General features: G+C 42.4%; 1 protein-coding gene across 2 annotated transcripts in view; it reads right to left on the reverse strand.

The window, feature by feature from the left end:
- The window catches only part of MAPK12 (mitogen-activated protein kinase 12), a 32,283-nt gene extending 22,192 nt beyond the window's left edge, over positions 1-10,091 (reverse strand). The window contains exons 1-3 of one of the 2 annotated variants that reach the window (XM_083365666.1): positions 9,763-10,091; positions 3,296-3,425; positions 459-517 (exon numbers count right to left, since the gene is read on the reverse strand). In XM_083365666.1, the coding sequence (XP_083221792.1) occupies positions 459-517; positions 3,296-3,425; positions 9,763-9,878 (305 nt within the window). In that variant the 5' untranslated portion in view covers positions 9,879-10,091. The remainder of the gene's footprint in view (positions 1-458; positions 518-3,295; positions 3,426-9,762) is intronic. The other variant, XM_083365665.1, reaches the window with a different exon arrangement.
- Positions 10,092-13,369: the final 3,278 nt, after the last annotated feature.

The raw sequence follows: 13,369 nt of genomic DNA on the forward strand, positions 1-13,369 counted from the left end.
TTATTCTAGTCACGATTCTTGCAGCATAATGATAACACTCACCAACATCTACATTAACGTATCCTAATATGAAGAACCAGATTCCAAACTGTTCCAGTTAACTCCAGAGCAAACCTAACCAAGAACAAGGGTGGGCCATTAATTTTCCCAAGGGGCCACATGAGAAACTGGGAATATTGTGGAGGACCACAGCCACCCTGCCAATGCACCACCTTCTGCAGATGCCACACTGATATCCTGCCCCCGACACCCACCCACCCATTTCTGAAGCCCTATTCTCCCACTGATACCAATGCTGTGTGCTAGACTGGGATCGCCTGTGAATCATAAAATGCTCAGGTCTGCAAAGAAGAACAATAATTCCATCAATATAAATACAAAGAAATTTGAGATCAGCATCTGTTTTAGTGTAAATCATAACACAGAACCCAAAGTTTTCCCCAAAATTATACACTTACAAGTCATTAAATTTATCTAGTGAAGGATCTGGCGTGAAGACATCTAGAAGCCCAATTACCTACAGAAGGGAAACACAAGTAAGAAAATAATGCCATTGCAATTATTTGCATGAGAAACATTAATTGCCGGTCTGCTTCCAGTTCCAATTCAAAATGTTGATTATGATCTTTAAAGCCCTACAGGGCATGAAGCCACGTTACCTATGGAACTATATTTATCCCATTACATCAGCATGTCCCCCCCCATCACACAGGAAAGATGTATTGCAGACCCCATCAGTCAAAGAGTGATTGGTGGGGTCCACAAAGAAAGCTTTCTCGGCCTTTACCCCCACTCTGTGGAAGTCTACCCCCTACCAGAGGTGAGGCAGGTCTCCACTCTCTTGGCCTTCCACAATGGTGTTAAAAACATGGCTCTGCACCTTTTCTTGGAGCAAGCAAATGGTACCCTGAAAGCCTCCCCACTTTTTAATCAATTTGTAACATTCATTGCCTTTTTAAAATTTTACATATTATTTTTTATGTTTTTAATATTTTACTGAACATCTCCCAGAATCACTTTGTGAAGGAGATGGACGGTTCTTAAATATGACGAACAAATGATTAGTGAATTCAGGGTTTGTTTTGCTGTAGGGAAATGGTGTTACATTTAGTATGCTATATGTTGCATGCATTTCATGTATATAGGTTTGATCTGAACAAGTGAGAGCAAATTGCAGAACTAAGATTTCCCATCTCTTCAACTCCTCTAAAAACACTCTAGAGGTTAGAAAAGCTTCATATGAAGGAGGATATCAATGGAGATCAAGTTTCTTTTTGCACTGCTTTCTTTTGTGTCTCCTTGGATCAGAAGAGAAAACTGTTGACTTGCAGCTTCCTTTGTGCATCTTCAGAGATTCCTCTACCAGAATTGTATCTGCTCAAACTAACACTATTTTGAGGTAGGCAACACAAGGAAATAATCTTAAAGAATATATCACAATTAAAAAATAAAGACTCTCACTATATTGCCACCAGTTAAGTCTTGTTCATATGGAAGACGTAAAGCTCTTGTAGACATCATTCGTCCAGAAAGATTAAGTATGGTCCTTCGCCACTAAAAGATTTCTACCCATTTTAGATTTGGTTTAGCAACACAGCATAGATGCCCCTCCCCTAAATATTTAATGAATAGATAAAATATTACAACCCTGCAATTATCTCACATATTCCCATGAAAATTCATGACCCATAAGTGTTCATCTTAGAAATGACAAAGCCAGGAGCCAAAAAAAGTGGTGAGCCTTGATTTACTGCATCCCATCAAGAAAACCCTGACCAAATTAACTTGCATGAAAACACATACCTGCCTGATTCTCACCTACTAACTTACTTGCTTGGCAGAAAAATAGAAGATAATTAATGATGAAAAAGAGTAATTTTAATGGATTCAAAATATATTCCGTTTGCTCCATGCTAAAACAAAAACTCTGAAACAGCACTTTAACAAAACTGTTATGGCTTGAATGGAACAGAATATTTGTAACTAGCAACAAGACAGCATTCTCTTCCTCAATCCCCAGATTCACAATCAGTACTGATAATTACTGGACAAAACATGTAATGTTTAATTGGACAGACAATTAATGCTGTCAAAAACACATGGAAGTATCAATTGGTATAACAAAAACCTTTGGTCCCTTTAGCTTTCAAAAATCTGACAAGGGGTGCAAGCATTGTGCATAAAATATTATTGTTCAGACACAATAACACACATTCATATATATGTCTGTGTGTATGCATGTGTACACAAACGTATGTATGTATATGTATATAAAATAGAGCTGGAAGGGACCTTGGAGGTCTTCTAGTCCAGCCCTCTGCTCAAGTAGAAGAATCTATACCATCTCAGACAAGTAACAGATCCTATACACACACACAGCAATACCATTCAGAGCCTTGGTGGAGCAGTGGGCTAATGCCTCCTTAAGTAACACCAGCTGCCTGCAATTAGTGCAGGTTTGCATCCCACCAGGCTCAAGGTTGACTCAGCCTTCCATCCTTCCCAGGTAGGTAAAATGAGGACCCAGATTGTTGGAGGCAATTAAGCTGACTTTGTAATAATGCAGCTTGGGGTGTGTGTGAAAGCCCTAATAAGCAGGCATATACATAGAATGAAGGCTACTGCTAAGCTTGTAAGCCGCCCTGAGTCTTCGGAGAAGGGCGGGATATAAATGGAATTAAAAATAAAAAAATTCAGCCAAGGGCTCAGTAAACAGAACATCAGACTGATGCCAGTTGTTCATTAGACTCTACAACAATTCTCACTTAATCGTGAAGAATTTTTTTTAATTTGGCATTTCTGTAATGTTAGGCTACATATTAACTATGGTTAGCATTTTCACCCATCTGTTCTGTTCCTCTATTATCATGACTATGAGATTAATGTCTTTTTCACTTCCAGTTTTAACTATTTAGATCTCAATTGTTATTCATTTAACCAATTCTAACTGCTGGTTTGTTTCAATAATGTTCAATAAGCATTTGCAGATTGAGTGATCCCTTTTGGGCATCAGGGACTCGTTCCGTGGAGAGAAGTTTTTCCGCGGACTGGAAGGGGCATGGTTTTGTGTGCTGCCTGCATCCCGCAGATGGGGCTTTGCTTATTTGTACGGCCCGGTTGCTGGCATGCCGTGACCCGGTACTGGTCCATGGACCGGAGGTTGGGGACCCCTGATTTAGATCTTCATCTAGATCCATGTTAGTCCATGCTAAACAGTTCCTGTTAGGCTGCTAAATAGAGCACGCAAGGGCTTTCTGAACTGTGAAATAAAAGGTTCGTTAGAGCAGATACTCACATTTTCATGCTTCATGTGCTTTAGAAGGCGCAGTTCCCGATAGGCTCGCTTGGCAAAAAGCTCTGATTGAAATGGGCGGTACAATTTCTTGATAGCCACTTTGTTTCCATTTTTCTGGTCAATAGCTGAACTTAACAGAGACAGGAAGAGTTGAATTAGATGTAAATAGAGAAGACATGTGGACCTGTTAAGCCAAAACAGCTACTGTATTAACTTTCTTAGGTGGATTCATCTCTTATCTTTAATTGTGCTACAAGGGTGTCTATGAATTAATAAGGATGGCTGTTCAAATGAGGTTACCTCTGTCCTGTTCTCCTTCTAACTGTGGTAAGAAGTTTGCTTATCTTGGGAAAATTCTTCACTGACTGGAGGTTCACTCCTAGCACCACCAACAAAGTAACTACGTATTTTGGAGTAACATTGGACTGGACTCTTTCCTATAAAATGAATTTAGAGAATACAGTAGCAAAAATCAATACTAAGAACAACATATTCCATATTCCAGAAATTATATGGAAGTAAATGGGGAGCTTCAGCTGCCATCCTCAGGTCATTAGCACTAGGGTATGTCTACTGTGCCCCTGTATGCCTTAACAGCTGCCACACTAGCAAGTTAATATCAGATTCAACAATACCATAAGGATTACAAGTAGATGTATTAAAACCACTCGGACTTGCTGACTTCCTGTTCTGATCCATATAGCACCACCAGCTTTACAAAGGCAAGATGCACGAGTGACAGTAAACAGAAAAATTCTTAACTACCGGTGCCTGCGGACCTTCCTCATTTGTATCAGCCAGAAGACTCAAATCAGGAAGCCCCCAATGGCACTTGCATAACATCTGCCCAACAACTTTAACATAAATTCCTAAAGGAAAGCCAAATGGATAAACATAGATCTTTTTAACATTTATATTGTATTGTGTTTTACTAATCTGGGTGAAATGTTAATATACACTGCTAGTCCATGTATGATATGCCAAACGCCAAATAATAACAGCTTGCTTATTTGTAAGTTTATCAGTTATAGAGGTGTATTGTAACAAGAAACCTAAGAAACTGCTCAAGTTGTATCATTTCTCTAACTGGCACTGATTCACTGACAGTTCTTTTCCATCACCTTCCATCAAATCCTTTTAAGTAAAGGTAAAGGTAAAGGTTCCCCCGCACATGCGTGCTAGTCGTTTCCAACTCTAGGGGCTGGTGCTCATCTCCGTTTCAAAGCCGAAGAGCCAGCGCTTGTCCAAGGATGTCTCCGTGGTCATGTGGTCCACCGTAGTGGTCCCTATTTTTCTACTTGCATTTTTACGTGCTTTTAAGTAGAGCTAGATAATTTCTCCATGAGAAACAGATACTTTACCAAAGAACTAGGAAGTCACCTCAGCAAACTGTAATTGCTTAAGATCATGTTTTGTTTAATGGGGGTAGTGGTAAGGTAGCGCAACAACATAATGTATTGTTATTTACTGGAAGTCATATGCCACTCCAATCCAAAAGGTTCAAGTGTCTTACATTCACTTCTACAGTAACCTCAACACCTGAGGAACAGCCAAACATAACAAGAGGGATTACACTACCCTCTTCCATTTCCATGGCCAAATTCTGAGGTGTTCTGAAAAGCCAATGGGATTTGAACCAGTTAAAACTTGAAGAGGAATGTTGTTCCAAAACAGAGGCAACAGCAAACACTGGTCCCTGAGGAAGACATTACTTAGGGCAGGGCTTTTCAACCAGTGGTACGGGTACCACCTGTGGTACATTGGCACCTGGCAGGTGGTACACGACCAGCCTAGAAAGGTGGTAGTGGGGGAGGGGAATGAGCTGAACCAGTGGCAGCACCGCCCAAACCTGAGCGAGAGATGGCTGGAGCTGCAGGGCTGTCAGGGCTCAGCAGAAGCACCAAGATCAGCGCCAGGCTCCAGCTGGAGCTCGGCACTGATCCTGGTGCTTCTGCTGAGCCCAGAAGAAGCGCCAATCAGCTGGAATGTTGCAGCATCTCCAGGGTTTTGTGATTTACATTCAGGTGCTTGGCAACTGATTCATATTTATGACGGTCACAGTGTCCCAGGGTCATGTGAAGGGACCAAAACCTGCTGCAACCACCCCACGCCCGCTGGCAATCCTCAACAGAAATGCTCACAACAATGAAAACCTTGGACAGGAGGAAGAGCGCCGCTGGGCAGGCAGGCAGGTGTCTTGCTTGGCTGTGGCTTGGGGGGAACTTTTTCCAGTGCCATTGTAACTTCGAACAGTCACTAAGCGAACTGTTGTAAGTTGAGGACTACCTGTACTTCATCACTTTTTTCCTTTTGGGGGGGAGGTCATCACGTTTTTGACACCTTGCTAGGCAACCGGTGGTACTCGGATGTTGCCATATCCTAAAAGTGGTACAATGGGTGAAAAGGTTGAAAAGCCCTGCCTTAGGGGGCTGGGGATACTCTTAGATGGGTCTTATTGGACAGTAAGAAGCCACTAGTAGAAAATCCTACAGACACCCTGATCCATGTAAGGCTTTAATGGTAAATACCTCAACTTGCATTCAGTTCTCAAAAGAAGTGTTACATGACAGGCTCTAGATCAGGAGTCCCCAACCCCTGGTCCACACACTGGCACCGGGCCGTGGCATTGCAGAAGTCGGTCCGCGTAAACAAGCAAAGCCCCATCTGCACATGAAACCACGCCCCCTCCGGCCCACGGAAACACCTCTCACCATGGAACCAGTCCCTGGTGCCCAAAAGGTTGGGACCTCTGCTCTACATGTTATCATCACTACTGAAACTGGTGGTTTCAAGGATGTCTCAGAAAAGGCATTTTGCATTAATTCAAACAGGTATGCATGACTGTAAGCAAGACCTTCTGATCCACAAGTTAGTATCTTATGCAGGTGTCCATGCAACCTCAATAGCTGCCTGTTCTTCAAGGAGTTTGAAAACATTTTCAAAAGAGTTACACATATTCGTAGGTTATAGGTCTTGAATACCGTATATTGAAAATTATGAGTTTCTGAAATTGAAGGCAGCTACTTCCATTTTGCTTATTTAGATTCACCTAGATGGGCCTAATGTTCTTGTCCACAGCAGGAGCTGGGCTGGAGAAATTAAGTGATGCAACGACTGCCTTTTAGACCAGGTGTCCCCAAGCTGTGGGTGCGCACACCCCCTCACTTGCCTTAGTGCCACGGCTGTGGGGTGCAAAAAGAGGATGCTGTGCCATGGGGCGCAAAAAAGGGCTGCCGCTGCGCCTCAGGTGCAAAACCGGGATGCAAATGCTGCACTGTGGGGTGTAAAAACAGAGCACCACTGCACTACAAAAATGGGGCGTCACTGCACTGCGCAAAAATGGGCCACCGCCACACTGCAAGGTGCAAAAATGGACGCTACCATGCCATGCACCGTGGAAAGGGGCCACCACTGCACGACACAAAAACAGGGCACCACCATGCCATGGGGCACAAAAATGGGCCGCTGCTGCGCCGCAGGGCACAGAAACAAGGCGCTGCCCCGCACAAGAATGGGACAGGGCTAGTATCATGCAGGGCACTTGCCCCATCCTGTTTGTGGCGCACGTGTGCTCGCGGACCTGTGCGTATGTGCACATGCATGATGCTTCCCCCTTCCTTTTCCTCCTGTCAGCCAACTGACAAAGGTTGGTGACCTCTATTTTAGAGAGTAAAATACACAGTTGGTGCCAGCCTAGGAAGAATTTCTAATCTTTGTACTTGCACATTTCAATCACTTTACAACTGTGAGGGCATTATTTTTTAAAGTTAAGGAATAACAAATATAAAGAATAAACAAAAAGAATCAGATATTTGAAGGTTTTCTTTAGAAATTCAAATTCTGTGTCCCAAGATATAACATGTCCAGCAAGGTGGAGAGTTTGGTAAATCTAGTTAATATAGTAATACTTAGTGCTTGTACATATTTATTCCACCTGTGTGGTATTCTGCCTAATGTATCAATAATTAGAGGAATGACAATTTTCACACCTTTTTTCATAATTACGTTTTAATTGTTTAAATTCAGTATTTTGTATTTTTCCCATTTTTCATTTCTATTATTTTCAGTTATTGTTATTAGGTAACACTGCTTCACACATTACTCAATTTTGCTTCTTGTGACTTAGAATAGACTGGAACCTGGAAAGTTTAAAGGAGCCAAATATTTTTTCCAGTTAATTCCATTCAGAATACTTTTTCCACATAAATTCACTTCCATTTAGTTCACTCAATGAACAAATTGTACAAAATGAGCTACAGATGTATCCACCTGACCAGGTCATAATGTTACCCTGAATGGAAAAAGCTGGATAAGTTCTAGAACAGACATGTCAAACTTGTGATGTCACGTGACGTCGCACAACGTATCAGAACTTTTTCCCCATTGCCGGCAATGGGATAGACGCGGTTTTGGGATGAGACGTCCGGCCTGCGGGCCGGCAGTTTGACACCTCTGCTCTAGAATAATTGAAGATTGAAGTCAGGACTCCAGCATTTTATGTTCCAAAATCTGTCAGAAATATAACTGGTCACAGAAATGCAGTTCTGTCAATGCATTCTGACTGCCAATTACACCAACCACCATCAGTGCAAATGCCAGAGGAAGTAAAACATCAATTTTTCCTATTTCCATTTGAGATCTGGGATCAACAGAAGCGAAGAAACCAGTAATTGCTAGATGGAAATCACAGAATGAAACATTAAAATGACATGGAAATAGGAAGGGATAGGATGTAATGTGATGTAATGGGCATACTCCATAGTGTTTTTGGCAGTAATATAGAAGTAGTTTGCAATTGCCTTTTCCCAAGTTGCTTTTTCAGCTTCTCAGTCTACCCTATGGCTGTAGAATCTCCTGGTGGTCTCCCATCCATCAAAACAGATTCAATTTGTTTAACTTTTACCAGATCAGCGTAGATTTGCTAGAAGTTACCTATAAATTATTGGAATTGGGTTTCCAACAGAAAATTTGGCTGTTTATTTGGCTTTTATTTTTAATTACTCTCGGCAAGACATTCAGATAATAGAATAACGGAGTTGTAAGGGACCTTGGAGGTCATCTAGTCCAACCCCCTGCTCAGGCAGGAAACGCTATACCATTTCAGACAAATGGTTATGCAATCTCTTCTTAAAAACTTCCAGTGTTGGAGCATTCACAGCTTCTGGAGGCAGGTTGTTCCACTGGTTAATTGTTCTAACTGTCAGGAAATTTCTCCTTAATTCTAGGTTGCTTCTCTCTTTGATTAATCCATTGTGGCAGCAAAGCCATTAAAAGGCTGAGTCATTTCCAGTTAGTGAAAACGGCATGTATTGCAAGAACATTTCTGGGGGTGGGGGGAATTAAACATTTCCCTTTACAAAACACCAGCCACTTTTTTTTTTTTTTGCAAAACTGTAATTCGCTACCCGAGTTTGTTTCAGTTTTTCCCCTCTCACAAAGAGCGTCACCCTCCTTCTCTGCCCCAAAACAATGCAGGAATTTTTCTCTCCCTGGCACGTAAAAAAAAAGAGCAGAGATAAGAAATTCAACCTTCAAGCCATCCCAAGTCCTGCCAATACCACCCACTGGTTTCTGGGTTCGCTTTCAAGGCACGGAAGAATAAACCGCTGCATTCACACGACACGTTGTTAAAAAACAAACACCAAAAACCCCCTGGCCGTCTCTCATGTGCGGAGCATGCTAACTTAACGAAAGCTACTGTGAATTTTTGATCAAATGGAGTCTTTCTCGTAGACCCCGGCTGATGCAAAGTGAGCGAACCCAGAAAACGGATCCCCTCAGTATCCAGATCCGAGCGTTATCTACTGGTGAATAAGTACAGCGGGTCCAACCGCTGGGTTTGCAGAAGAAAAGGCGCTAAGGTTGGCATTTCGGGCGCCCATCTCTGGTTACCGGCTGCCGCGGAAGAGAGCCTGTGTGTGTGTGTGTGTGTGTGTGTGTGTGTGTATGTATGTATGTGTATATATATATATATATATATATATATATATATATATATATGTATGTATGTATGTATGTATGTATGTATGTATATGTATGTATGCATGTATGTATATATGTATGCGTGTGTGTGTGTATATATATGTATGCGTGTGTGTATATATATATATATGTGTGTGTGTGTGTGTATATGTATGTATATATATATGTGTGTATGTATATATATATATGTATATATATATATATATATATATATATATATATATATATATATATATATATATATATGTATGTATATGTATATGTTTATGTATATGTATACATATATATGTGTGTATACATATGTGTGTGTGTGTGTGTGTGTGTGTATATATATATATATATATATATATATATATATATATATATATATATATATATATACAGAGAGAGAGAGAGAGAGAGAGAGAGAGAGAGAGACTCCTTCGGGGGCTCTTTCCTCTGCCCGCAACCAGGGGCGCTCCCTGTGCCTTTGGCGACCAACTTACCAGACGGCGCCGTAAGCTCCGGAGCCCACCGCCTGCAGCTCTCGGTAGCGCTCCCTCACTTCCCAAACAGTTTTGGCGATCTCCTGGCGGTAGAAGCCTTCCCTGGGGGCGGACATCGCGCCCTCTCCCCTCCTCCCCAGGTTGCCCGCAGAGAAAAAGGCGGAAAAAACCCCAAAACCCTGCGAGGAACGGCAGCCGGGCGGAAAAAGGGCGGCGGGGCCGGGACCCGCTCCTGACGCGTTGGCGCGCGCAGGGCCTTTTGTGTGGCAGCGCGGGGGGGGAGGGGGCGCGCGGCTCCTCTTGCGGGGGTGGGGGTTTCTAGGGAACTGGGTCCTAGCTCCGTCCTCCCTTCCCTCCCTCCCCGCTCTTGCCTTCTCCTATTCCAGAGGTAGGCAACCTCGGCTCTTTTATGACTCGTGGACTTCAACTCCCAGAATTCCTGAGCCAGCTATGCTGGCTCAGGAATTCTGGGAGTTGAAGTCCACGAGTCATAAAAGAGCCGAGGTTGCCGACCCGTCTTATTCGCTTTCCCCGGGTGGTGGTGGAGGAGGAGGAGACCAGCGCGTCGGTATCTTGGCTATATGCCGAAAGGCCGCGTGCACACGCTCGCGCTCTCCGCCCTTCCTTCCGCGGTCTTCGGGGGGGGCGGGGGAGCGCTGCGGGTTGGACGAGGCTGGACTCTTTATTATTATTATTATTATTTTAGTTCCTGAATGGCTTACTCTTGCTTCCCCGTTGTTGGAAAATGCCGGCTTTTCAGCAAGGTGGTCCGTGGTGGAAAGCAGCTGCCGGGCGTAGTGGAACAAAAATTTAAAAAAAAAATGTTTTTTGTCGAGCCTTTGGATTCTCTCTAGCTGCTGAAAACGGAAGACATTGTTTCTTCATAATTAACTGCGCTTGAAGTCCTAACGTAGGCATGTCCCGATTAAAAAACGCAGAAAACTTTCAACTGCTTCCAAACCCAGCCTGGCCACAGATATGGTCTCCCTAGGCCAGGGGTAGGCAACCTTGGCTCTGTTATGACTCGTGGACTTCAACTCCCAGAATTCCTGAGCCGGCTGGCTCAGGAATTCTGGGAGTTGAAGTCCATGAGTCATAAAAGAGCCAAGGTTGCTTAACCCTAACCCTAGGCTTACCTCCAGTTTTCCTATCTACCAGTAGTATTTCTGTTTCTTGTATAGTCAAGGGTATGGTCTTCCCAGTTGCAATGTATGGCTGTGAAAGTTGGGACCATAAAAAAGGCTGAGCGCCAAAGAATTGAGGCCTTTGAACTATGGTGCTGGATAAGACTCCTGCGAGTCCCTCTGACTGCAAGGCGATCAAACCGGCCAGTCCTAGAGGAGATCAACCCTGACTGCTCTTTAGAAGGCCAGATCCTGAAGTTGAAACTCATACTTTGGCCACCTAATGAGAAGGAAGGACTCGCTGGAGAAGAGCCTAATGCTGGGAAAGGTTGAGGGCAAGAGAGGAAGGGGACGACAGAGAATGAGGTGGCTGGATGGAGTCACTGAAGTAGTAGGCGTGAGCTTAAATGGACTCCAGAAGATGGTAGAGGACAAAGGACTGGAGGAACGTTGTCCATGGGGTCGTGATGGGTCGGACACGACTTCGCAACTAGCAACAACATTTCTATTTCTAGGTTTATCATATTTTCAAGCAGGAGGAGGTTGCAGTCTGTAGGGTAGTGCGAATAAAGCTAGCATAATTTTGTTTCCCCCTTTGTGCAGCATGCCAAAGCCCATACATTTTAAAGCCATATGCTCCTTTTGTGGGTTGGTGTAACCCTGTTCTCCATGACTTGTAAACTGGCTGGAATGCGAAGCCAAATAGGAGGAGAAAGGCTTGTTAGATATGTTTGTCACCTTGAGTTTTTTGTAAAAATAAAGATGGGATTCAAATACATAAATAAATCCCAATCAAAATAGGATGTACGATAAACCTAATTTCCAATTTGCAGAAACTTCCTTGGATGAGATCCTTTCAAGCCTCAGGGTTAGGTTCTGTCCACAATCACATTTAACTGGAATGAAGTGGGTTGATACACACAGTAATATATTGTGCAATCGTATAAATTCAGTCAGCAGTAAATTTAGTTTTGATCTTAAACTGCCCTAGGACTATTTGAAGCTCAACCAGCCCTCTTGATTCATTATGTTATCCAAAACCAAAATAAATCTGGCAAAGTTGATTTTGTGTCATCAAGCTGATGTCAGTTCTAACCAACCACATAGATTTTCTTTAAGGATTTGTGATGTACTCTATTGCCTTTTTCATAAAGGAGGTTAATTGGAGACTTCGGAGGTGACCACAGAAGAGCATGTGGGCAAAAATATGTTCTCATGGTGTGCCCCCTTCCACCCATGATTGATATCTTGACTGGGGAATTCAATTAGGCATGATAGTCAAGAAAAAAATCAAAATCAAGAACAAGGATATCCAGGGGTATCTAGTATATGGTCAAAAAAGTCAAGATGGCAGCCATGATGGGAGGATTGAAGCTCAGCCTTTTTTTTAATGTGCATTGCTCATGAAGAGAGCTTCAATTGCAACTTTGTGGTTGCCATATCAACTTTTTTGAACATATTTCTAAAGGTATCTAGTAATACAGTATAAGCTGAATTTAGCATTTGCTATTTTTCATTTACTTACAGTTTATCAATCTTATCACTACCATCCCTATAAAAAGTCAGGGTATAGATTATAAGAACCATCTAATCACCCAAAGTATGTTCTGTAGCCTAGATTTTTAAAATACAATGTAATCCCTTATTGGCTTGATTTTTCCGAAACATGGTAACTTAAAAGGGAGAAAAGATAGTGTCTCATTCCCCCCCCCCCAGTGCCTATTTAAGAATGAAGCTTAGAGGTAACTCATGAATAAATATTAGATATTGCTAAAAGCTCCTTTGTGCACTTTACCTTGAGTGATTCCTTCACCAAGAAGAAAGCTGTTTGGGCATGTTATTTTTAATCCACAGTTAGTTTGCTTGTGAGATGCACAAAACCAAACCAAACCAAAGCAAGCAAACAAAAATTAAAGCCCCTCCTGGAATCTTAGCTGATGATCCATCAAGGATTTCTATTAAGGTATGGCTGCTGTGACTATGCCAACGCTGACTTCAGTGTCTCAAGCAGAGAGTTCTCTGATAAATGGAACAGCAGTTATACAAAGTACTGGCAATATGATCTATTTCCCATTCCCTCTAGGCTTACATCCTGTACTAGTTACAGAACAATAAATAGAACATCCTAAAACAATCCTGCCTCAGTACAGCAGGTGCACAAAAAATATGAACAACCTGCTTTAGTAGAATTGATGTTTGGCAAGATTTTCAAAAGTATTGGTTCTATTTGTTACCAACATAGCAGTGGGAGCACATAATTGATCTTATTAAGACTGGGAAGATGAAGTGGAAGCTGAAAACCCAGCTTTCTACAGTATATTGTTATGGTATATCGAAAATGACATTATTGCAGCCTTTTTTCCTTCTAGCCAGTGTTGTACTTCAACATACACATCTAGTGGGCTGAGAAATCTGAGTAACAGACAATAGGAAAGGAAAAGCTGGAGATAACAGAAATACAAAATAAAATCTGCGTGGGAAGA

Source organism: Vipera ursinii, assembly GCF_947247035.1.
Source record: "Vipera ursinii genome assembly, chromosome: 6".
Lineage (NCBI taxonomy): Eukaryota > Metazoa > Chordata > Lepidosauria > Squamata > Viperidae > Vipera > Vipera ursinii.